This window comes from Embiotoca jacksoni, unplaced genomic scaffold (assembly GCF_022577435.1).
Source record: "Embiotoca jacksoni isolate LCO1_2020_lvr unplaced genomic scaffold, fEmbJac1.0.p SCAF_6, whole genome shotgun sequence".
Lineage (NCBI taxonomy): Eukaryota > Metazoa > Chordata > Actinopteri > Embiotocidae > Embiotoca > Embiotoca jacksoni.
In genome coordinates this window covers 16,204,703-16,231,534 of record NW_027185414.1, presented here as the reverse complement: position 1 = coordinate 16,231,534, position 26,832 = coordinate 16,204,703, and the positions used below count along the sequence as shown (strand labels likewise).

The 26,832-nt window shown below is 40.8% G+C and overlaps 1 protein-coding gene across 1 annotated transcript; it reads right to left on the bottom strand.

Moving 5' to 3' along the window:
• Positions 1-954: 954 nt before the first annotated feature.
• Positions 955-25,735, bottom strand: lmo1 (LIM domain only 1). Its single transcript, XM_069174113.1, has 4 exons — positions 24,863-25,735; positions 10,797-11,010; positions 2,924-3,049; positions 955-1,467 (listed from the first exon to the last, which is right to left on the bottom strand). Exons 1-4 carry the CDS (start codon positions 24,882-24,884, stop codon positions 1,362-1,364), a joined length of 468 nt encoding a protein of 155 aa, XP_069030214.1. The 5' UTR covers positions 24,885-25,735; the 3' UTR covers positions 955-1,361.
• Positions 25,736-26,832: the final 1,097 nt, after the last annotated feature.

The following is a 26,832-nucleotide window of genomic DNA, read 5'->3' as shown; positions in this document are numbered from 1 at the left end:
TAAAATGGATGACAAGCTATTAATTTTTTAAGCCATATCAATTTGCACAAGGGAGTTTAAATGTGACTAATAGAAATATTGAGATTTTATTTTGGCAGAATTCATTCACTAAAATGTTAAATAAACTGTATTTAGTAATAATAAATAATAACTAGTGACACTCGGCTCTAACATACTAGAGGGAATCATTAGTAATGATTGTGCTACCTAATTAATATATATAGCTGTTTATCACCAATAACACGTTATTTGTAATAAATTATCTAAATGTCTTCCTACCCAGTATTATCTTTTCTGATTTAGAGATTAATTCATACGACTACATGTAATAAGCAAAATCACTGAAATGGATTATCGCTTGACAGATCAGCTGAATATGTGACAGCCTACCAGACTTGGTGTGGGCTCCTGGTGTGTATCAGATAGAACCTCATCAGATAAACAGTGTCACTCGTCTCCATTAACAGAGTCTTCTGGGGAAAGTACTTTTTAATACAGCACTGCACTTCTGTCGCTGATGAGTCTGAATGAGCTCATACTCAATGAGTATTTATTTTCTCTCTAATTTATTTGCTGTTGCATTTCATTTCCAGGCCAATTCACCCTCATAATCAGATGGCAATTAGTGAAGCATGAATCAGAGAGCAGCTCAGCTTATCTCACTCCCTTTCATGACACCTGCACGTCGACAACAACACAGTTTGGAGAAGCATTCTTTTATTCCAAATAAAATCTTGTTTAGTTCATTTTAAACAGCATTTCTAATTCCATCAGAACTCTGCAAAATGTAATAAAACTTGTTTTGTTGCATCATGTTAAGGAGGACTTCAAATATATTTTTCTCTTGCAAGGCTTTTTATAGCATTGCAGTTTTTGGATACATGATTACATATGAACACATGGGCCAACCTCCTCCAACAACTTTGGTTTTGGTAAGACAAAAAACTCACTATGAACATTTAAGAATCTTTAATTCACACTAGTAATAAAATTGCATTACATTTCATAAAATAAATGTTCCAGTTTATATATACAGAGAAAACAGACTGTACATACCCTCCAGTGAACCATTTCGAAAAGAAAAAGAAAACAAACCTGAAACAAATTTCACAAAACATACAAGCAATACAGTGCTCAGCTAAGCAGGCACAACTGTACATCAAAATTTGTAACTGCTCAGTGTTGGGGGTGTGGGAGGGGCAAAAAGTTGAACATTTACAATAGAGTCCTTAGGGACTGATAAAGGGGTCTTAAAAAGTATTGCAGGCAAGCAGACAGACGCTTGTCTTTTTCCAAGTGCAGCAGAACATCCATCTTGTGTGTAAAGTGTGGAGCCGATTGTTGCTGCCATGAGGTTCCAACTATTGAACCTGTGTCTCAAAGCTCCCGTTCAGCTGGCCCTCCTCATAGTCCATTTGACACAAAATCATGTTGTTTTTTAGGAAAAACTTGTCCCCCACACAAAACCTGTTGGCAGAGAAAAACAAAAGGCAAAACTGTTGTTATAAACACGGATGATTAAATCTGGCATCATGACAAAGTGGTGTGTGTGTGTGTGTGTGTGTGTGTGTGTGTGTGTGTGTGTGTGTGCTGACTGTTCTGTTCTGGCAGTGAAAATTTAGCATTTAAGATCAGTAGGTAACGATGATTTTGTTTGATTGCACACATTTGGCTGGAGACATTTTACACGGTGCCTCGTCAGAGATTCAAAGCCTGTTTTGATGGTCATCATAAATGTGTGGTTTCAAATAGAAGTATATTAATACCTTATCCCATTTCAAAGCAAACAGACATGAGCACTGGTACCCAATGAAAGGCAGGTCAACTCTCCTTGGCCTGGCAAAACGGCATTGGTGCCACGAGAGTTTCCAAGGAAACTCTGCCACAGGGTGAGCTTTTCACACTCCAGTTTGGTTCCAGTGCTCGAGAACATTTTTCCTCTAAAGTCTCAAAGTCAATTGAAGACGGGAATAAAACACATTGCAGCCTGCCCTACTGATGTTCTCCTCTATGTTGCTGTTTGTTTGTGTGACACAGTGGACACAGCTCCATAATGGGACTGAAGGGGAGTGAAGATAAGAATATAGCTGAAAATAGCTTGACTTTAGTAATGTGGCAGGCTGGTAACAGTAAATAAAGCTGTAACAGTCACAGCCATGGCAATGCTGTGCCAGATGAGACCTGGCTTGGTGTCTGCCAGCTGAGAAGAGAGACTGCAGTCATAATTCCCTTACAGCAGGTGTTCACTATGGTAACTGAATCTGGCCTGCAGAAGGTTAATGGGCTTGTGCTGTGTGGAGGAACAGGGTCACAGCACCCCTGACAAGCATGCAAAGGACGTTCTGCTCTCAGAGTGGTGCCATTACTGACAGTATATTAATAGGAAAAAGCAATATTTGGGTATGTCATAGTCTGTGTACATCATACCATAGGCTTTGTGCTCACTCCAATTCCATAATAGTTCCTATCCCTTAGGAAACACCATTTCACACCCGTGTAGGTCTATTCTCTCTTGCGCAGCAACACACCTCTGGAAAACGTCCTTTTTGTACCTTCTTTAAATCTTTGAACACATAACAACGAGGGCTAATTTTACATCCCGCTGGCTTAAAAGATTTACAGATCTAGCCATAAACAAGGACAAACTGCTGCCGGTGTGTCATAATAGTAAATTATCAGGGCATCACAAAGGCAACCTTTATTCTTACAACACAACATAACACAAGACAACCACTGTTTAGTTTTTAGTTTTTTTCCCAAGACTCAAACTATGTGGTCTGAAATAATGTAATAAAACATTTAATTTCATTTGCACCAGAGAGCTTTTTCAAGAGCTCCTGATGTTTAAGCTAGCGGGTGTTTTAACACTCCATTCATGTATTTTAAAAAGGCAATGTTGTGTAGTTATGATCCCCATTCTTACCTCTGGTTACAAAGCTGACAGGCAAAACAGTCCAAATGGTAAACATTATCTCTGGCTCTCATCACCATTTCAAAGGCTGGAATCAGTTTACTGCAGGCTGCACAGTTCCCTGTTGTTCCAAAGAGCCTGAAAGACAGAGAGTACAGACAAAGATTAACTCACCTTCCCTTTACCTTGATGCAATGAAAGAGCAAACAAAAACAGAGCAAAACGACAGCAAGAAAAACAGAACGAGAAATGCTGCAATGGCAAACAGGTCAAAACCAAAATATGCAGAATGTAATGCTCAAATCTTTCTTGGCATCCAATTGGTATTTTTTGTTAATGAGAGTTACAAACATCGATCTTAATTCTTGGCTAATGATCTAATTAAAATGATCACATGGTCTTAATCTCGTCTTCAAAGGATTTCCCTCTTGCTCATTGCACAAGCAATGAAAACAGGTCTGAGGCAAACCATTTGAACTATTGAAAGTTTTCTTCTTTCAAAACTAAAATACCTAATGACTCCATCTCCAACCAAAGCCAGCTGTATTTTTACACAAGAGACGATGTTCAATAACGTAGTCATAAATTCAAAAAGATTTCTGTTACAAGGATTCAGGCTCAATCCCGACTCTTTCTTTCTTTTTCTTTCTTTCTTTCTTTCTTTCTTTCTTTCTTTCTTTCTTTCTTTCTTTCTTTCTTTCTTTCTTTCTTTCTTTCTTTCTTTCCTTCCTTCCTTCCTTCCTTCCTTCCTTCCTTCCTTCCTTCCTTCCTTCCTTCCTTCCTTCCTTCCTTCCTTCCTTCCTTCCTTCCTTCCTTCCTTCCTTCCTTCCTTCCTTCAGGCAGAGGAGAGCCTGAGACAGTGGTGGGCTGTGTAACCTAGAGGAGTTAACTAAATGTTTCAGTGAACTGACTCACTGCGGCTTGTTTAGGCTTATTAGATAAGAGCCAAATGATAAAGGTCACAAACACAGCAAGAAGGCCCTGGTGTAGATATCTGTTCTCCTCAAAGCAAAGGAAGCTCAAATGTTTTTCCCAGTCAGATTTACATTTTCATTTTCCAAGCGCCTGCCCCTATGTTTAATTTGGAGATTTTGAGGCACAGATAGATTTATATATTCTGCAGCAAGAAAAGGACCGCTTCACAGCTTTGCAAAAGGGGATAAGGCAACAGCAGATTGTCATTCCAACCATATGTTAACCACTTTTCCCCAAACTTGTAGAGCTCAGACAGAGGAGGCACAGTGTTGATATTCTGCCTCGTTTATTCTAGTCCCATTCAGTTGCTTTCACCTTGTTAAAGAAAATGTCTATCCAGCAGCTCTGCTTCTAATTAGGGGCCACTGCCCCAGAGGAGCCGGAGACAGAAACAGAGGGAGAAAGGTTGTTATGTTCCATGAGAGGGATTCACAGGGTGTTAAACTGAGACGTTGTTACAACTGCTTACTGTTTCAGTAAAAAACTGAATGTTCTCCTACTGTAGACATCCGCCACCCACAGGCTGCTCTGTAACGCCAAGAATGTGTTGTTTTCACAGAGACATAAAGACTTTTGCTCATCCAAACATCTAAAAAACATTCTCACACATTCAGTATTGCTCCACAAACAGACAAAATATACGTGCAACAGAAACTGACCTTGTTATCATCATATTCCAACATTTATGATAGTTTCTGTGCACAAAACACAAGTATTGGCAGCTATGATTTCTTGAGTTTCTGACTTTGATTAGATAAAGGCTAATTCTTTTCCCTTCTTTTCACTATTCCCCAAAACATTGTCCATGTTTGATAAAAAAAAAAAAAAACCGACAGCCTCCAGTGTGACAGTCAGGCACTCCTCTGTGTTTCACCCCTCCTGAGCTCTTCTGCACCGAGAGGGTCACAGTGATGTCCTTCTCTCTCCCTCGGAGAGCTTTGGTCACTTACAGAGACTGACATGCACACACCTGTAACAGTGAGTAGGATTATTCTTTCTGACCTATCTCCATTACACCCTGCTGGGCTGCAGACATGGTGCTCAGTTGATACATACAGGTTGTGAAAACGCCTGGTGGGGAAGCCCAGCTTGCTGCTGACACCCGAGTTCTACCTTCAGTGAAAGCAGTGTGCCACATCTGTGGCTAGTTTTTACCTTCCAGCTCTATCTATATACTCTACAAACCTATTAATGAAATACCATGCCTAGGATCTCTTTTCCACTTTATTACGAGGGTTATTTGAACTTCGTACTGGAGACGAAACATTCATAACATAAAGCCTGCAGAGCATGATCAACGCCCACATCTTTCTAACCCCACACCCCGAGTTTGATCACACTGAGGACACAAGTATTCTGCTGATAGCCCAGAAAGGTTGCAGGCCTCCTCTGTGGAAGTACAGTAAGCTGAATGGAGCTACGGTACCGTGGCATGTTCTCTTTACTGGCACCGCCGCTTGGTCACCTTAATAGACCCCAAATCATGAGGCAATCCACTTCTTTCATGCTAACCTGGTTTCCTTATTGGCTTTGTGATTTACAATCACAGGCAGAAATTTGGCACAGAAGAGTTGGAATGCAAGAAAGTGCTCAGGATGTGACTGCGTCCCACTCACACAGTTCTTCAGCCAACAGTTGATGTGTTTGGGTTATAATGTGGCATCAACATATGGCTTAATTGAGCTCCTTGTGCTAAGAGGAGATTACAGCCTGAGAGACTTGTTCAAACACATTACACTCTTCTCTTCCTGCTCCTATGAAGCTAAAAGCAGCCAGAGAGAACAACCCCTGCAGTAGTCTCATGAGTAACAGCTGAGGGGGCGCTACGTATAGTAAGCAACATATTTCACTCCAAAGCAAGATGTCGGCTGAGAGAATGCATCATATTACAAAAAAAAAAATGAAGTAGTAAGCCACACAAAAGGGAAATAGATTATAAATGATTAGATCCATTTAAGCTTTTGAAGAGCAGGACTCAGTATACTGTATGAATTGTAAATGATTGCCTCTATTTTGTATGTACAACACTGATTAATAATCTATGGAGTCATCCAAACTAGCTGAGGGTGTGTTTAACCCCACTGTAGTCAGGCATTATAGAAACTATACACAGGACGGTATACTGTATAAAGGTATATATATATATATATATATACCTTTATACAGTGTGTGTGTGTATATATATATACACACACACACACTGTGAATACAGTTCCGTAAGTCATTTTTCTACACCCGATATGCTTGATTGCACAGAAATAAAGCCTTCAAAGAACAAAGTGTAAATTGCTTTTGAAAAACAAATTCATTTCATTTAAAATAGATTTTTGTTTTTGTTTGAATAGACCATTTTCTGAAGAATTCCCGCGTATTGTTCTGACACATGTCCTGTATTGTAGGAGTGCAGTGGGTCATGCACTTCAATTTCCCCCGTCATTTGGGTGAAATAAGTCAATATTCTCTCAAGGAAAGTGGAAAAAAATCAACATCAACACATTTTTTTCAGCATTTCTGTTTAAACAGAGTGTGAGTGGCACTCAGAAACATTGTTGTTAGGGGCTGCTTATGAAACGCCGGGTTTCACTGATCGATCATCAGTGTGGAACAGTTCGAAGCACAAAAGGTCCTCTATTGAAATCAACACTTCTGTAGTTCATATAAATGGATTAGAGGGTTAGAAGTGCTGATTTGGTTTACTCCCCACAACCTGTGACACATTCTGGTGTGGATTTCTGTACCGGATAATGCAGTATAAAAACAAGCTTAGTGGATGAGTTTGTGTTTTTTTGGAGCTTAAAAATTTAATCAACTGTAGGGTTCAGATACTTTATGGCATCTTTTCTTTGGACATAGTAGTTAGGAGGGCTGCAACCACATTAGTTAGTAAAGTGGCATATAGTAAAAATCCCAGAGTCCAGTGGGACAACTTTTAATGTCTTATTTCAAGGAAATTATATTTAGTTACCATCACATATGACACAATAAAGTGGCAATTTTTTCTTCAGCATTGATCCTCTCCTCGCCCACCCCCGACTGTTGTAAATACACACCAGAGCTCTTTAGGCAAACACCCACCTCATATTTCCAAAATATACTATATGTATATGATTCCTGCCAATTACAATCGTATGACTGTGCAATAAATACTTTATCTTAATTCCCTTCTATTTATGGTGGGTTTAATGCTGCTGCTTTCTCGGAGTTACCACAAATGTTCGCTTTTCATTTTAATTTCTGAACATACCTCCAATGGTCAGGTATATTTACCAAATATTGAATTTCTTTCTCCTCGTCTCACTGGCAGATTTGAGGTTGTAGCACTTGGATCAGCAGTCATCATTATTGTAGCATAGATCTTACTACATGCAGATTGACTTGGCATGGAAACAATTGCATTGCTTTTTATTTTCTTAATTTTTGTTGGCTTGTTCTAACGTCTGGAAATATAATTTCTCGTAGCAGCTTGTCCATGCGTTATATGGCAGGTCGTATCCGTGCTTCATCCCTGCTTCCTGCCATCTTCAACACAGGACTGTACTCTGCTCTGTAAAATAGTTCTAGTAGCTATACAGTAGTATAGTATAGTATAGTATAGTATAGTATAGTATAGTATAGTAGCTATACATGTAACTGTGTGTGTGGGATTTTGCGAGCAGAATTGGACGGCAAGAAAGTAAAGAAGCTCTCCTTCCTGTGTTATTGAGTTATTACAATGGATCTTTCGAGAAAAGAGGCCTTCTTCAGTTCTTTCAACTTGCTGCTTTGTTAACTTCAAACCCTTAACACTCCTTCAGTGCATCATCTGCCTCTCTGTATAGCTTCCCTCAGATTGGGTTTGGCTCTTGAAGTTTTTTTACCTGTTCTCTGAGCTCTCTGTGACTTCCCTGCCTGCACAGGGTTTGTCATATTTCATAAAAGGGAAAGCTGTTAATGCATGCATCGCAGGCTCTGACCTTCCCCAACAGTTGTGTCTTTTTGAAAGTGTAAACCTTTCTGCTCAGATCTATCGAGCCCAAAAGAGAAGAGCAACTGTTACAGAAGAAGAGCGACTGTTTTACTTCCTAAAGGAGTGAGGAGAGGATAAGATTTTTAAAAAACAGTCACATCCAGATGGAGCTATCATCTTCCCCCTGCTATTTCACTGGTTTCTGGATAACTTATAATGTTCATTATCTTGAAAACGTTTTCCTCTTACAGTTAATTATACCCCATTTTGATAAGTGGATGACTATTATGTCCTCTCTAATATATTAAATAGAAGATTAAATGATTTCAGGCTTCAAGTCCTGATGATCACACCATGACTACATTGTCAACCCTCTGGTAAAGTCGTACGTTTGGCCCTAGACACAAAGGAAACACATAATTAATCTGTTATTCCTGTTTTTGATTAAATAATGTGTGCGAGCTGCTAAAAAAACAACCTCTCTTTATACAGGGAAGTGAACATCAGGTGGATTAAAAGTGAACTTTTTGTTGGTGCATTGTTTTGAAGGGCAGGGGAGGACATCGCCTGATATGTGTGTGCATTTTTAGTGTGTGTTCGTGTGTGCGCGTGTCTGTGTGTAAGTATAAGATTCAGGAAAGTGTGTGCGCATTCAATAAGGAGCTAATGCCACTGAAGGACAATCACAGATGGAGCTCCTATAATAATTAATGTGAGCATGGCAGAGTTCCAAACCCTGGGAAATAACCAAAGTGTGTTTGATCCACCGCTTGTCTTTAATGAAGTGCAGGAGGCTAATTCAGTGCACAGATTTAACTTCATTACTGCAGGTGAGGCGAGCATTCGTCTCACTGCTCAGAAAAGATGGAATGAGAAGGAAACTGGTGCCGGATGGAGCCTGCATCACCTACTTTCTAATACTCTGGTTTTTCAAACTGCCTCTTCTCTATGCGCAAGGCAAGGTTTTTAATTTGTTCCATAATAGAATTCATCTCAAGCATCGCAGCCATTAAGTGTTCTGCATTTGTCGCTGGCTGAAGAGCAGGCGAGTGGGATGGATTTCATTAGACAATCTGGGGCAGCTCAGGAGCACAGGAAGCTCTCTACTTCTCTTTCCTTTTCATTCTTATTTTAGTATTCCTAACCCTTGATTTCATATGTCACTCTCCTTTTTCATCCCTTCCCTGACCTCTACATCCTACTGGTCTAATGTGCGAGAAAGCTTTTCCTTCTCCCTTCACTGTGCCAGTTAGGCACTTATGGCTTCGGGGTTGGGGTTGCTGTCCTTTCAGCTGATGTATTTTACCAAGTGAAACTCTGAGCTTCATCATTTTTGCCTTCTCTTGGTCATTTGCCCATTTATTATTTCCTCATCTGCACCATCTGCCCCTTCTGGGGGCAACATCAGGTCTTAGTGGACCTCTCACTGCATCTTAAAAGCATTAACTGTGGGTGGGGACTGATGGATGATAATGGCCTATCTCAACGTAACGTCCCTAAGCGCCTCTCGAGTGGGCTGCAGGCTCCTTCCAGGTCAGAGGAAGAGGTGGGATGAAAGTAAAATGTCACTGAAAGACACAAGTGAAGTAGGAAGAAAACCAAGTTCATTAAGGTTCTATTATGTTGGATTTTAGTAGTGATTTGAAATTATGCTGCTCTTTACTAAATTTATTCAAATTTAAATCGTAAACTGATCCCAGTAGAGCTGCAAATAGTGTAATTTATTTTCCCAATTAATCAATGAGTTTGTTGGTCTTTAAAAGGTCCGGAAATAGTAAAAAGCTCAAGGTGCAGCATGAAATGCCGTTTTGTCCCAACCAACAGTTCACAACCAAAAGATATTCTGTTTATTTTCATGGATTAAAAAAACTGGAATTAGAAAATGTCAGCATTATTTTTAATTAAAAATGACTCCAAACAAATAATCGATTGTTAAAATAGTTGGCAATTAATTTTCTGTCAGTCAGATGATTGATTAATCGTTGCAGCTCTATATCCAAACCTAATTGGGTAGCAGCAAGTTGGAGATAACAGTGAGTTGGAGATAACTGAGGCAAGAAGACAGAAGGGGAAGGGGGAGGACGGTGCAGGACAGGGAGGTTTGGTCGGGGGGGGGGGCCGAGGGCACCGGCATCCCTAAGTCGGCCCCAGGGGGATTCTCTCTGAAATAAATGGTAGGGAATGTGACCTAACGCCCAGGAAATGGTCATGTTTAATTTAACAAGCAGATGGCAGGGGCATCAGAAGGAGTGGGTGGGTGGGTGGGTGGGTGGGGTGGGGGTGGGGGGTGGGGGCACTGGTGAAGCAACAAGCCTGCCTGGAGGTTTCTCACAGCCTACAGCTCTGGTACAACTGAGAGCATGTCAACTTCACGACAGAAGTCCTCTTTGTTTATGTAAACAAAGGAAAAATATGAGAACAATCAACAGCAGAATCATATCATATCTATCAATGCTATAAACTGACTTTTTTTGCATAGAGGTCTTAATGTCCGCAGGCTGTTTGATGTATTTTGTATTGTGGATACAGTAATGCAGAAATATCATGATTCCATGTATCATGTTTTGAATGCTGCAGAGGATTTAAATTTTTTTTTTTTTTTTTACAATTTTTTGCAATTTATGGATTACAAATATGGAGATGTGCTGCTCCATAAATTCCCAAAATGTCTTTTTTTTTTTGTGTGCCTCTGCAGAGCGCCCGTGCTAGAGCATCCCAAAACAACATTACCCTTTGCTGTATGCATGCTGTAAAAGAATATGACAGCAAACTCGTATTGGGTTTTGCCTAGATGTAGTTACAACGTTGAGAAATCTGCATGATTTAGATTGATTTTAATGGTGTTTGAAGAAACACCAGGAGGTAAACAAAAAAACGGTGATCTTTTCAAGTCACACAGCCTTTGGAGTGGCGTGGCTTTTGTGTCTGTAGTGAGTGGAGAAAGGTGATTGTGTGTCGTCTTGCCTCAGGTAGTCCCTGCGACAGAGGATGAGGTTGGCTTTCGTATAGAGGGTGGAGCCCACCTCCCCCAGGCGGCAGTCGCAGCAGGCACATTTGAGACAGTCCTCATGCCAGTATTTGTCCAGGGCCTTGAGCAGGTAGCGGTCTTTAATCTTGCGATTGCAGCCAGCACACCCCTTCTGTTTCCCTTTGGGCTGGACGGAGAGCATCGGCACACCTGTAGTGATAAGGAGACAAACAGCCATGCGTGATTTACGGCCCAGGAACACGAATGACTTTTCATGTTCTCTTTTTGATAAGCTGGCTGCTTCTCGAGGCGTCTAAGCCTGGCCTCGCACACGGCCACAGCACACTGCCTGCCCTGCTTCATATGCATTAAAGAAAACATTCTTCCATGTAGATAGGCACACAGGTCACATTGGACTACAAAGACTTGACTTAGTTGTTCCACTACGAACATGCTGTAATACAAAAGTTACATGATCACCGGCAGCAGGCTTCAGAGGAAGGAGCATGTCACGTGGATTTCTGAGAATAAAAGCCCTGATGTTTATTTTGCTTACTGTGGTATTTACTACAAGCTGTGTAGTGTGTTAGTTACCTACCATTTCATCAAAGCCCATTTCACTCAACTGTCCACAGCTGTAAAAGCTCCTCATGGGCTTTGTTTGGTATAGATTAACATTAACCTTTTAAAAAGCCTCTGACCACAAAAACGTTGCTACCAGACCCCAGTGAGATATGTTATGGCCTAAGTGCCTTTTAGCATACACTCACTCTGTGTGTTTCATACAAACACACACACACACACACACACACACACAGACTCTCACACACGCACACACACGTACGTGCGTGCACACAAACCACAAACACACACACACACACACACACACACACACACACACACACACACACACACACACACACACAGTGTTCCTTACTCAGAGCATTACAGCCTTTCCTCCTTTTACACTTATCTGTGCTCATGTGTCTGCAATGAGCGAGCCTAAGTTACCAAACTCGCAAATTGCCCTGCTGTCACGCAGGTCCCCTTTAAGTGCGCCTTTTAGCCTCCTAAAGGACAAATAAAGTCCATTTAATAACTGCACTAAACACTAATAGTCTATGTGTGGTTGACATTTGTGTTTGGACTAAAAGCCCCCCTCAGGCCACTGCTGGTACAGAGGCAGGGGCTCGCAGCTCCCCTCTGTCGCACTAACAGGTCTGCCACAGCTGAAAGCACAAGACAACAGCTCTTAAGACACTCTCTCACACACTGAGCTATTGATCCGTCTAAAAGAACACACAGTGGACGCCACTTGCCTCTCTACTTTCAAAACACATTTCTCTCTCTCTTCTAAAAAAAAAAAAAAAAAAAAAAAAAAAGATTGGACACTCTGCATCACGGGGGGTTAGGCCAACATTTTGTATGTGTGTATCTGTGAAGTCCCGTTTTAAAGACACGTTACGCAGGGTTTTATGTGAAATGTCACCATTTTACTGTTGCACTTTAGAGGTGTGCAGGCTTACAGTTAGTACAGACCAGATCAAGTTTATTTATGTCCTTAGCAGTAAAGCATGCACAGTTTTGATGGTGTATTCAGCAGTTGTATGACATTAAGCTTGAATATATCCATTCTGTAGTTAGAGCTGCTTTTTATCTTTAACTTCTGTGGTTAGCTGAGTGATAAACAACCTCAGCTGGAAACAAGAGACTGCTTCACTTTGTGTTTTTCTCACTTAGTTCTGTCAGGTTTGTTCCCTTGCACGGAAATCTGATTCCACTTTTCAGAAGAACTTCTTTCAAATAGAAAATCATCGTTCTCTCTCTCTCTCTCTCTCTCTCTCTCTCTTTCACATACGCGCACATACGCGCACAACACACACACACACACACACACACACACACATGTAAATCGACTCACAAAGTACCTTATTGGATCCAGATTTGCGCTGAGATTTTTGGCCATCAATAACTCTATGAATGTAATATAATTAGCATTTCCCCTTTTAAAAAAAGAGGTGAAAGGAATCGGAGAGCTTGTTAGTCAAATTTATGGCTTTGGTTTATATGTCAGTAAGTGCTCCAACGGTGTTGAGCCGTCTTATTTCTTCATCAGAAGTGGAAAGGCTAATTGGTCCAGTGCTGGTGATGGGAGCCATCAATTAGTGCTCTGTCTGCCCTCCAGCTCCCTCACCTCCCTCCCTTCCCAAAACAGACCCCTTGAAGCTGGCGCATTAGGATCACAAACCCTGCTATAAATACCAATGTTCAGTGTAAATGAAGCTAAAAAGCTTCAAATTCAAGCCACACTGGATCATGGCGGACTCTTCTACCTGTATTTCATGGCTTGTTAGGGGAGCTCTCTGCAGGTATGCCAACAGTACTCGCCTGACAGACTTCTACAGAACTAAAAACAGTCTTAATGAGGAGAGAGAAAACGCCTGTGTGTGTGTGTGTGTGTGTGTGTGTGTGTGTGTGTGTGTGTGTGTGTGTGTGTGTGTGTGTGTGTGTGTGTGTGTGTGTGTGTGTACACACATGTACATGTGTCTGTGCGCCTCAAAGCTTGTGCAAAGGAAAAGAAAGGAGTTGCTGCAATTCCCTCAGGGATCACAAAAATCTTTAATTTGCCTTTTATGACACCTAATTAGTTATTCTGCTCAAAACCTTTGCTTTAAATAAGAGAACTAATTATACAAAAAGGTCGTTCCTCCACCTTCGGAGAACTGCTCCTAACTGGTTGAGACCACCACACACTTCTTAAACATTACGTGTGTGTTTTACATCACATTTGAAAAGGCCGAAGCTTAACCTATCCCGGAGTTACTGTATGCTGCTCAGCCCTGCTATTGGATGCACGCTTTGTTTAAACCCTGCTCAACATCATTAAAGTCACAACACAGTATGTGTCTTTACACGACCGAGGTTCTGTGTTCGTAGTTAGTCTGACATTAATTTCTTCTTGCGCATGTCCTGGTGCTTCAGGCCTGACTGTAGGAGAGATGTCTAAGTGGAGGAACACCAAATGTCTGCCAGGAAACCAGCATGCACATTTAACTGATGCCTCTTTCTTGAAGCCATTGCGGGGAACAAACATTGGTTTGATGTCTTCTACCAAAGCAGCCTCTGGAAAACTGCTTTAATAGCAGTGTGGCAAGCAGTAGCTAAAACCTCCTAAACAAAGAGCAGTGACAGAAGAAAAAAAAAAACTGTGTAAAGTAAATGTCTTTTCAATTCCCTTAATGCCATGAGACATTTTCTTGCACCTGTCACCACTCCCGGCGCTCTGTGAAACGCTGGAGTAGAACAGAACCTCCAATGCTTGCCACCTCCCAGAAAGAAAAGCTGCATTATGAAAGGAAGCAGCAGACTAGGAGGCAGCCTCCACTTAATCCAATCCATTTAACAGATACAAGTGCCACTGACCTTCCAGTGTCATTTGATGTCACCAAAAGCATGCCTCTCCACATCACGACTCATTCTCCAACAAGGGATGCATTTTACCCCTCAAAGTGGAGAGACAGCACTTGCCCTGCCAAATATCCTTCCTGAGAGGGAATTTAATTTGCTATTAGTACTGTGTGTAAAGCCCTGTCATCTCTCTCTTTCTTTAAGATTGTATCTTTCAAGAATACGTACAGTTAGTTTTACTCGGCCCAAGCAGTCTGTCAGAGCATGTATTTTCCATTATAGATAGCATCCGATTTCTGTTACCCCATTTACACTTCCATCTGTACAGATATCAAAAAATCACATCAGTCCACTAACCTTTTTGATATATTTAAGGTTTTAAAAGAAAAAAATACACTGTATGGAGCACGCAAGGAAATGTTTGAAAATAGAAAAATACAATTTTCATCTGGACATGGCAAAACAGAAAAGGCAGATGACTTTCCCCAAACCCATTTTTTTCTGTCATTACTGCTAAAATGTTTGGCTGCTCTTTTTAAATTTAAATTTATTTCAGTAGGTGCTTGAATTGTATGCAGCATTGTACCAGGATCAACAATAATCACATGACTTCATGGCTAAATTTGACACCATTTCTACTTATATTTTGGTATCAATTTACAATGATATAAAACTGAGAAATTATTTAAGAGATTAGAGATCAACCATCTAAAAAGTTGCCAAATCAATTTACTGCTGATGGACTGATCCATCTGATAATTTAGTTTTTTTTTGTATTCGTAAGGAAATTCATGGTCTCCTTCATTACACTAGACACACTCACTCCCAGTGGAACAGCTGCTCTCATGGGCACTCATCCTTAATGGCAGAGAGGACAGTTACATCTGCTTCTGTGTTTTGTTAAATGTCTTTTGATCAATTAAAAGCACTGACGCCATGGTGTGATGCAGACTTTGCTGGTTCATGGGGAGGTAAAGGATCTTGATGAGAATCACTCAGCCTTCCTGACACATGGGGAGGGAGGTGGGCTTTCAAGGAAGTGGAAGCTGGCCCTGGGTGGGCCTCCTCTCAGGGGCCCCTATAATTCCAACTCCCAGCTGCACTAAATAAGAAAGTGTAAGCCACCAGCATGGTGAATACACAGACTGGGATGCTCAAGGAAATTAGATACTACATTACCAAATGATTGCGTTTATCTGGAACAAGTGCATTTGTCATCATCATCATCACCACCACCACCATCATCTCTTAATTCAAAGTAGTCCTGCACATGACATTAATGGACTACAATGAATCTATAAAGTGCTGCTTGAAGTTACCAAACCACTGAACATTAACCCTGCATGACTGAATGAATCATAATATAATGCTTTTAAGATTTATTTAAGATATATATATAAAATATATTACATATTATATATATATATATATATATATATATATATATATATATATATATATATATTGTGTATACAAATATGTAATTCCTCTTGTAGATGGTAAGAGAAAAAAATAGGGATAAATGAAAATGACTGTTGGTTCTGTGTTGGACAAACTCTCAGAGTCTGCAGTTTACAGGCTGCAGGGGCCGATTTAACCCAGTCTTTTGTGTTTCAGCCGCCACTGTAAACGCTGTGGCCATGGCAATCACAAATAAAATTTGTCCCTGGGCCAAGGTGTCTGCCACTAAGGTTAATAGGGATCTCATGCAGATGTCTTGCCATTGTGTGCATAAATCAGCCCCTTTCATTCGGCTTCCATCATCGCTGTAATTGAGCCCATAGAAGCACTTTTCTATCGCCAAGACAAAATACAAGACATCTGGTAATAATATCAGCTGGAATACACATGCCAGTTGAAAGCAGAGTGATGAGCGTATTCTGAATGATAAACAAAATAAAGACCACTGATTCATGTTCCTATCTTTAGTTGGAACATATGCAAGGAGTAAAGCAAAAGATATACATGAACACACACACACACACACACACACACACACACACACACACACACACACACACACACACACACACACACAGAGAAACACATGCATACACACTCTCTTTCAAATTAGGCAGTTTCTTACAAGGCCCAAGTCAATATTACATTTCATACCGGCTGTGTTTTTTTTCCTTATAATTTGCTCTAAGAGCCTTCTATATTACTGTACGCCATGCTACTTTTCCAGATGGTTGTGTATGAATGCTGGGGTCTGTGAGGTGATTTCTGGGACTGTATGCATGCTATGATTATGACATAATTAACACCCACAGTAAGTGGGAGAGAGAGCAGACAGGGCTGGTGCAGTTGAGGAGGGGACTGTTCATTAACAAGATGCACTCTCTCAAACTTTGCAGCTTGCTGTAGCTAATAAGCCCCGCTGAAACGGAGCCCAGCCGTCCCTTGCATTGACCCTGGCACTGCCCAGGATAAGGGAGGGTTTTGTCTCCTGGAATAATTGCTCTTTTCACATGTTACAAGTGTCCTGACCCCCACGGTCGGCAGCCACTTTCCCTACCATAATTACTCCTGATCCGCTCCAAATGAGTCAGCCGCATTAGGGCTGCAATAACACTGGCCCAGCTTCAAGCGCGGCATGGGGAGTCTCAGCAGAGCAGCCTGGAACAGGACTGCCTTTTCTCCCAGCCCACGGTCATTTCCATCACGTCAGAGGTACATTTCTTACACTTGAAGTCAGCACGAAGGCCCTGGGCCCTTTTCTGAGGCTTACAGAAGGCATTGTTAGCTCCTGGTGCTCACTACTCACTGAGGTTTGGCTGCAGACTCCATCCCAATTAACAGAAAACTTCATTAGGGTGGTTTTTTCCACACTTTTCAGCCCCCTATTATTTTTAATTTATTCACATGGGGTTAATTAAAAGAAATGTATCACAGAGATATGCAACAGCTTTCTAATTAAATTCATTGCTGCTTTTTTTTTTAAGACATAAACCTGGCAGAGTTTCCAAATTATTACAGAAGGCGACTTGTTCCAACACTTGGTTGCTCAGTAGCAGGTTGAGATTAGAGCTCTGCAAGGTAAGCTGTCAACTGCGGAAACCGAGTAGGGAAGGGAGAGATGGGGCAATAAATGAGAGTGATGGAATACGATGAATGAGAAGGAGGAGAAAAGACACAAAACATTCATGGTTTGGTTTACCCCAAATAAACCCACGAGAGCTGTTAAAGGAGGAGGACTGTCAAGAGTGTTGACAGAGCAAGGAGAAGGTTTGGTATTTCTTCTAGACAATCAAATGTGGGTGTACTGTTGGGCTTTGACTGCTGTTGGTCGGAGGTATTTGGTTTTTGAAACCTGCCATTCTACCATTTTTCATTTAAATGCAAGCTGTCAATAAAGGAAAAGGTGAATGCATCTTCATCTTCAGTTCTCATACAGTCGGTACAAGATCAACTGACATTTCCTCCAGAGTCTGCATCTGAGATGGAATAAGGAAGAAAAAAAAAAATCCATCTATTCTCAAACTATATACTTTAAAACTTTCGTAGAAGAGGCAATCTTATCTGCCACTTTATGATTAGTGTCAAAAAAAGAAAAGAAAAAAGAAATCAAACCGTTAGACCTGTCACAGCTACTTTCCGCCATCCGGAACAGAACGCAAACACTTTTTAGTCCACATTAAAAATGCATTTGGAGAGGAATAAATGTAGCCCTCTAAAGTTTGTGTCACTCATGAGGTCAGGAAGTGATGTACCAAATCCTCCCCACTCCCCAGCAATTACTGCACACTTATTATTTCAAAGGATATGCCAGGAGACAGGTGTGCCATTCAGGGTCCTCGGTGTGTTGAAAATGGAGGGGAAGAAGGAACATCATACTGTGGTGCACTGTGTGAGCTTCTTTAATCCTGAATAATGCAAATTCCCCACAGGGGGCAGTTATTTGGCGGCATGGGCCTCTAATGTCATTCAAGCACCTACTCCCACACCTGATGGGGTAAATAATGAGGGAGGTCGGGTGGGTGCGCAATTAGAGAAGAGGTCTTCATGAAGATTCGGTGTGATGTCATGTCAGATGGCAAACCAAACCGTCTCGTGTAGGCAGGCTATCCCGAAGCGCTCAAGAGAGAAATACTGTAGATGATATTTGACGTTTCATTATGAAAATGGCTTTAATGAATTCCTTTTAACGCGTTTATATTACCTTTATAATATAAAGACTGACCCTATTTCCTCTAGGAGTAATTCTTATTACTGGCTAAAATCAAATGGCAATTCAGCAAGAGACAACTGGTCAAATGAAATGGAATAAAATGAAAAGTAATGTGTGTGTGGTGGGGGGGGGGGGGGGGTGTCACGTTAAGTTAATTGGGGATGTGTGTGTTAGGCAGCTGTCATTTGCCTCTGAATCTGTAGTTACCAACATCATAGTTAAGCACCGATTAAATCAACAACTTCAATATCCAAAACCTAATCTATTTATCCAGCTTCAGGGGGCTAAGAAGGACTCCTCTTAATCACAAGCTTTAATTAGCTACTTAAGAGTTTATTTACTGAAGGTCATCCAGGAAGAGATAAGTTCTCAGAAAGTTGATTCTTCTTGAAGAGAAGGCACCCCGGGCATCTCTATTAACCAACAAGATAACTGTAATATCTTAAAACAGTGGGAAGCAGGAATCCATCCTCCTTTTCTCTGGATTCCTGTGGTAAAACTCAGCTCTAAAGAGGCTTTTCATTTCTTTGTTTCAGACATAAATAAATTTGTGACAAATTTCTTTTTACCAAAAGTAGTCACGTGAATGCATTTTAAACTAGATGAGAAATTAAAACTTTATATGAATGGGCAGGAAAATAAAACAACTTGAAGTTATAGGACTTCAACATATGAGTTAATTAAAACTTATTTCACAGTTATTATACTGAACAGCATCCTGAGGCAGGAGAGGGTATGGCTAAAAGAGACCGTTATGAGAAAGAAAACATAACGTCTACATCTCAGAATGACTGAATTCTTACCTAAGGCTAAATACGTTTTGGATCTCAACCTGCAGAAAAATGAATACAGAAATAGTGTGGAGTTGGACTGAAAGTCTAAAAGCCCCGCTAGCAGCCCCTGGAGGCCGTGCTGCTCCTAACACCCACAAGAACAAACTATCTTTTGCAGACCAACCAACACTGCCACACTCAGAGTCACACAGTCACACAGCCGGGGCCAAAAACTAATTAAACTACTCAGGAACAGCGATCAGGGCTTTTGCAAATGGGAAATATGGCATTGTCAAGAATTCCTGTTGGCCCTGTGAGGTGTGGACTGTACAACAGACCTGTTCATATAGACTCCTAAAAGTATATTAGTACCATGATGCAGGTATCCATCACTTCATGTTTAGCATACAGCATCGCCAACAAACCAATGAATACTTTTTATTACTTGTCCACTGCTTCTTCTCAGATGTGTCACCACTTTGAAAAGTAACACTTTGAAAAGTTCTTCGCATCAGCTCCCGAAGCAGCAGAGTTGGTGACATTGTAGTTTTGACATCTCCAGAACTTTGCTGCATGTCACTCTTCTTTCCAAATATTTTCCTCTAAATATACTACTCCCCCCACCCCTCCCTCCATCTTCCACCGGGACAACATTGTGTTGGCGCAAATACAGACATACACACTGTAAGAAGACTGATATTTGAAAATATTTCAAATAAATAATCAGTCAGAATATCAAATTGGATTTTTTTTTTAAACTCCAAGAATAATGACTGGCATTGACCTTAAATATCCAGTATCATCTATAACGCACACAGACATACATATGTATATGCAGTCCTTTCTTTCCTTTAAAGAAATATGAATCAGGGGATTATCTTAGCAAGAATCAAACAAGACCTGCTTAATGCTGAATGGATAACGGTACCAGTTTGTTTTATGACATAAGCGTTAAGAGATGTCAGTGCAATTATGATTTGAGATTTACATGTGAATAGTGCACCGCAGTAATCAAATAAACATTGAACCATTCCTGTTTATTCTGGGTCAAAAATATTTTCAGACGCGTCATTTACTCCATTTTTCCATTGTAATTAATCTCTCAGCTGCTGAGGCACCGTAGCTGGTGACATTGTAGTTTTGACATCTGCTCATGTCAACAACTTTGCTCCATGTCATTCCTCTTTCCCATGTCTGCTGTCTTCCCTCTCTAAGCCTATGATGACAGAATAAAGGAGATGATTTTCCAGAGAGCAAAGAATAAGCTTTACAGAGAGCATCAAAACGCTAAACAAGTCAGAACAGAGAGCATGCAATAGGTAAACAGGTGAATAAATAACTGTTAAAAAAAAAAACTGATGAGATATTGCAGGAAGTGTGTGCGCATGTTTGTTGAGGCATCAGCGGGTGAATTCTTCTTTTTTTTTTTTTTACTCTTTGACATGAGAGTCGTCAGCAGCAGCTTGAAAGATTCAACTTTACTGTGACAGGTGGGAGTGAGACCTGCTGCCAACAGGCTCAAAGAAACTAACTAACTATATAAATATATATTATATATATATATATATATATATTTATTTATTATTAGTTACTCATGTCAGCATGTAATCTGGCTAATATTTTAATAAATGCATTAAGTTGTGGTGTTTATTTTAGTTTTGTTCTGTAGTTGTGCAGCACTTCAGTGCATGTCTGAATTTATCTCACAGCTTCATAACACGGTAGATTTCTCTAATTTGTTTAAATAATAATAATTCATCTCTACTTGTCAGCACATTTGTTGATTTAAAAAAAAAAAAAAAATCTTTATTCTAACATTTGTGCTTTTGGACTGTTTAAATTTCACGATTGTCAAATAAAAATAAAAAGATCAGACTGGGGACAACACAACAGGGATGCATGTGGTAGCTGCAGATCTTGTGAGAATTTGTATGATAACATGGCTAGCATGCAGCCTCTGGCAATAATGAAAGAGATGCTCTTACAGCTCAAGAGTGCATAATTGAGTTTGTGTGCCACACTGATGAGTGCATCCATTTACATCGAAGGCAGGTGGGCGCGCTCGCTAACACGTGTCTCTTAAGTCTCAATTCAGTCCCTTTGAATTCCACTTAGATCATGGAAAATGATACACATCTCCCGCACTCGTAAATGTGAAACGATCAAGACTGATAGGGATCTAGAGGTTTAGTAGTGACAGACGAAATTGTCTCGAGTGAGAATTCTGCATTTGTGAGATCAGACTCAGATTAGATGGAATTAAACACTCGCAGCTGAAAATGGTATTAATGTGATTTTGTGTTCATTTTTTTTCCTGAGTTTAGCTAAAAGGAATAATGAGGAGCGCTTTAGTATTGATGGACAAAACACGAAGGGCGCAAGTCATGTTACCTGTCGATGCAGTATAGATAATGTTATTATCACGTATGTATGTTTTAGTACTATTTTGGATTGTATATGGAAATAAAATAGGACATTGATCTGTGCAGGTTACTCTTATAACTGTTACAAAACACAACTGTCTCCTGACAAAGTGTGTTTAAGAAAAATTGGAAAAGTACAGCTGAGGCGATGCAGGTGCCTATGATAAATCTTAATAAAAAAAAATACTGTAGTGACTTGAGAAATATCAAACGAAGCAATGTGTTTGTAATATTGTTCAAGGCCTAGAGCACAAAAACCAGATGTAATTTCAATATTTGAAATGGGCAAGTTTAATTTTGAAGTGAGAGCAAACCAATAAGATGAGAAAATAGCAAATACAAGAGAGCAAATTGCATTCCTTTGTAAAAGTGAAAAGACTTAAGGAACATATAAAAGTAATCTCCAACTGGAAATTACAAATCAACCCTCAGAAACCAAATAACAGAAAAGAAATATTACTGTCCACTTTCTAAATCAATATAACATCGCTACGAGACAGTATTACCATGGTAACACTGGTAAAGAATGAAGCAATTCTTATTATTTCAAAATAAAAATCAGAGCCTGAAGCCCAAGTTTTATTACAGCAGTCGACAGATCGCCAGTCTGTATTCATCTGAAGCATTGCTTTTCAATCACATACTTTATGAATGTAAAAATTTCACTGGACAGGATGATAACTGCATCTCGAATTAATGAGCGAAAGGTAGCCAGAAATTTACCAGTAGCAGGAGGATTTTTCTTCTGCCCAGGCCTGTAAAGACGATACTGTAGTTATGTTAATGTTCAGCAAAATATGCCTTCAGCGTGGACCCACTTCCTTCTGCTGCACTTGGTACGAAGAAGGAGAGAAAATTGCTGAGTTGCTCTTTCCTCTCAAATTAGACGCAAATTGGAACCTCATATGGGGTGAAATAAAATGTTGACACAGAATATCTTGGTACATGTGTTGCTATCCATTGCAAACTATAACCTGCATATTAGGTCATTTCACAGAGCAGTGCCTGTATTCCTTTCACAGTCCTCATACGTGCCCTCAGACTCAGGGCTTTACCAGATCGTGGATATCACCAGTTAATACCGAGTCGTCTGAGAATGAGGTAAATAGTGTACAAAGTGCCTGTAACATGTGATGGACAAGACACATGATATGTGCAGGTGCCTACATCCAACATGAAACTACAAGGAATGTTTCCGGTTTGATTCCAAGATGTGATGAAAGTGACAACTGACAGCACTATGTCTGAAATTGAATGTTAAATGCTCGTCTCTTGATAGAATGATGCAGCGGGAAATTATTTGTATAAGATTAGATTTTCTCAATGGAGCTAAGAGAAAAAAAGAGACTCATTTCTGGTAACTGCTTTTGCGGCGCACATTGTTGCAGACTTTTCTAAGAGAAGTCAGAGTTCAAAAACAGTCTGCCAAACAAGCAGCATCATTACTTAGTCGCCAACTAGCATCGCAGGCTTTGAACACAACACCAGACACGCTGATGATCGGCTTTACAGGCCACACAAGGACTGAAATATGAACACTTAAGCTACTCGCACGAGAACACGCAGGCAAAAATCAATCAAGAAAAACAGAATCATCTTGTACACATACCCACCTATGTGGCCACCCAAAACACTAACCCACGCCTCCCTTGCCACGAACGCACACATTTATTTGTGCAGGCACTAAGTGGATACATTAGACCAGAAGGTTGAATTGACAAGCCTATAACTTTAGAGCCAATAAACGCTAAGAGGCACCATAGTGAAAGAGAACAGATCCAAGCTGCTCTGTTGACAACCTGGCCAAAATGCTGGAGCTGCTGGTTGGGCCCAGCAAATAAAGGGTGAAGCTTTTAGGCAATGAGCAGCAGGTGATCTCAGCTTTTCTGCAAGTCCTAATGCTCCTAAAAGCCTCTCTCCCTGGTTCTGTAATTGGGCATCAGTAGTTAATGTAGTATTGACTGCATTACATGCTCCTGTGCATCCTTCCCCACTAACGCCATTTGCATCACCTTGTACATTTACCATATTGCTTAGCCAATAACTGTTAAAAGCAATCTGAATCATGAATCATATGGGGAACTTTTAGCTAGACAGACATCCAAAGGAGACAATTTACAGTTGAGTTAATTTGAGTACATTAGCAGCACAACATGGATTCAGCCAGACAGACCAATTTATGTCTCTGCCGCAGTCCTTTTATTGGTTTTTAGATGTGTAAGTGAAAGGATGCTCTGATAAGATAAATGAAATATCCATTTTCAAACATAAATAATGGGTTACAAATGCATCCATTACTGTTGAGGGAGGAGGAGCTCTGGATAAACTCAAATGTGCAACAGAAATGTACTGTACTTTGAGAAATAACACCGAAAACATGTTTAATGGTTCGTGGAAGCTGTCATTGTGCATGCCAGCAGGTGGTCGATAATGTTCGCAAATCGACTCTCAAAATAGTCGTGAAGAAGTGACAGGATAAAGAAAAAAACATCCCAGAATGACTTCATTTCAGACCACATAAATCCAACTAAATATTCTCTATCTGGATATTTCTGTCATGTCTCACAGTGCATAAACACTGTGAGACATGTAGACCTGAATGTCATAAATGCACTGCACATCTCAACATCACTTTAATCCAAAATGGGACGTCATTAGAGGCGAGTTTGATTTAAATTTAAATTAATTAGATTGCCTCCCCCATTAACCTAAATACATGGAAATAGATAAGTAATGCAAGTAGGCCTATTTTGATGGAAAGTGAGTGAACGTTGCACGGCGCTATCCATAATTTGCAATCAAGTTAAAAGCACTCTGCTGTCATCTCCCATCCCGTGGTGATGTCAAAGAATGCCTCGCCAACTTCACAGACGCAGAAAGCACTTAGAGGAGGAAAGAAAAGCGGAGCCACATGCACTGCAGTCTGTGGAGTATCCTCAAACTCCGGGGTTACACACCACACAAATCTGCTCCAAATAAACATGCAACTCTTCCAAACTAAACTGCAGTTTGGCCGTGGCAGGCTGTTTTTGTGAGGAAAAAAAAAAACGAAAAAAAAAAAAAAAAAAACACCTCAACTTCACGGTACAGCCACAAGATACACGTTTCTGCGTGGAAAACACGGACCCTGTCGTGACAGAATGGGGTTGAAAAAGCCAATGGAAAGCGGAGGCTGCGGGTGCGCAGGGTCCGGGGAGACCGGAGGCACTCGTAACGTGTAAAATGTCAGTAGTTAGCCGTGTTACTCCCCAGGTTATAGCATCCCGCGGTCCGTGATTGTTACTCACCCTCTTCCTTGTCCAACACCATCGTCCTGAGGAACGAGGAGTCCTTCCCCGGGCGATCCGTCCTCGGCTCCAGCAGGCTGCACCGCTCGGTCAGCTCAGAGCTTCTCTTGGAAATGGCTTTGAAACGCGCGGTTGACTAGACTACGCCTCGATCAACCAAAACCCTGGAAGGATGAATTGCCGTCTGCACGTTTTCTCCCTCTTATCAATAATAATTCATACGCGGAATACGGCGATAAACGCGGCGAGAACCCCCTATCCGGGCTGAACTGTAATGCAAATAAATAGCGATCAAACAACGTTGGTTGCTCTTGATAAATTCCATGCGAATACAAAAAAAAAAAAGGCAAAACAATGAAAAGCGATATAAATCTAGTGTCGCCTATCCGTAACTATGCACACACGGTCGGACCAAGACGCTCAGACTGAACGGCTGAGCTCTCCTCTGCTCTTAATGTTCTCTCTTTCTCCTTCTCATTTGCTCCGAAACGGCAACTATATTCAAACAAATCCAATTGCAAATCTGACAACTGCTCTGAGAGCAAACTCGCGCCGCCTCTCTCCCAGTTTATGTGCCGCGCTCGCCTCTGCTGCTACTGAATAAATGCGCGCAGTTTCCAGAGACCCTCGGATTCCCCTGTTAATTAAATCAATTCATTATGCTCAGATCTGATTAGCAGCCCTTCCCCCCTCTTTGAATCAATTATTCAATACACAAACATAATTGCTTGTGCCAGAGGTGTCTAAGTATTAGCTTATTTAACTCCAAGGACACTAATTACCCCTAGGGCAAGGGAACTTTTCTCATTAATTCTGACAAAACACAAAAGCACAGCTAAGGGAAAGTGTGTGTGCGTGTGCGCGCGCGCGCGCGTCTGTGTCTGTCTGTGTGTGTGTGTGTGTGTGTGTGTGTGTGTGTGTGTGTGTGTGTGTGTGTGTGTGTGTGTGACTGGTTGCCTGCCAGTCTGAATGTGCGTGATGGAGAAAGAGAGAGTGAGTGCACGCAAGGTTGTATTGATGCACGTGTGCACGCACGCGGGTGCGCGTGTCAGAAAGAGAGCGAGAGCGAGAGAGAGAGAGAGAGAGAGAGACATCGAGGGAGAGTGATGGGGCTCCATAGGTGCTCGGTACAGTTCGAGTAAACAAAATGTGCTTGTTTCCTTCTCCGCTTTACTTTTTTCCTGCAGAATTTAATAGAAATAACATCTAATTGTGGTCTATTTAGCAGTTAATTAGTGTCCAGACCCAGTTATCGTACAGGCTGCAGATAAACGCTCGTTTCAAAAGAGACAGCACAACAGATGGGCTGCGTTTTTGATTAGTGGGTAGATAGAAGGTTCAGTTTCGAATCTGGTAATATAATTGTTGCCTGTTATTGCCAAGATGAAAGTGTTGCTGTTTCATGGTGGAGCCTTAAATAGCACCACTTTCACTTGCCCTGCGGAGACTGTTAACCAATTAAGGGCGAGATCCAACAAAGATTAGCCATTTAGGAGAGTGGAGTTTAGCTACAATAATGCTGGTTCGTCAGCAGCCAGCAGGCTGTCTGTGGTGTGAGCTTGCTCAGTCTGTCCTTGCCGTCTGTTACATTTTGCACCAGATATTACAACCCCACTCTAAGCGCTTTATCATTAGCTTCTCCATAATCAAACGCTTGTGATTAATTATGCTCAAACTATTACTATTAAGACCACATTGTATTAACATGTTTTGCAGTGGAACCTCATTCGGGAATATTTTTTTGTATTACATGAATTCCATTTTTATGGTGGAGGTTAAACAAAATCTGTTTTAGCTAAATGAAGTAAAAAAAAAAGAAATCCCCTCAGAAGTGCATTTGTGTTGAGTTGAACCACCATGCAATGGTTTATAGATTGCGTTTCTACAGTAGGTTGCAGTATATGGCCTACACAGTCATTCCTGTTGGGTAATTATCCTCCTCTGCGTTTAAAATAAACATTTATAGGCCC

Bases quoted from the DNA above. Each gene is read 5' to 3' on its own strand.
- lmo1 (XM_069174113.1), bottom strand. From the start codon at position 24,884: ATGGTGTTGGACAAGGAAGAGG. The intron at 11,011-24,862 runs GTGAGTAACAAT...TTATCACTACAG, and splicing joins GGTGTTGGACAAGGAAGAGG to GTGTGCCGATGCTCTCCGTC. The intron at 1,468-2,923 runs GTAAGAATGGGG...CTCTGCCAACAG, and splicing joins TGTCAGCTTTGTAACCAGAG to GTTTTGTGTGGGGGACAAGT.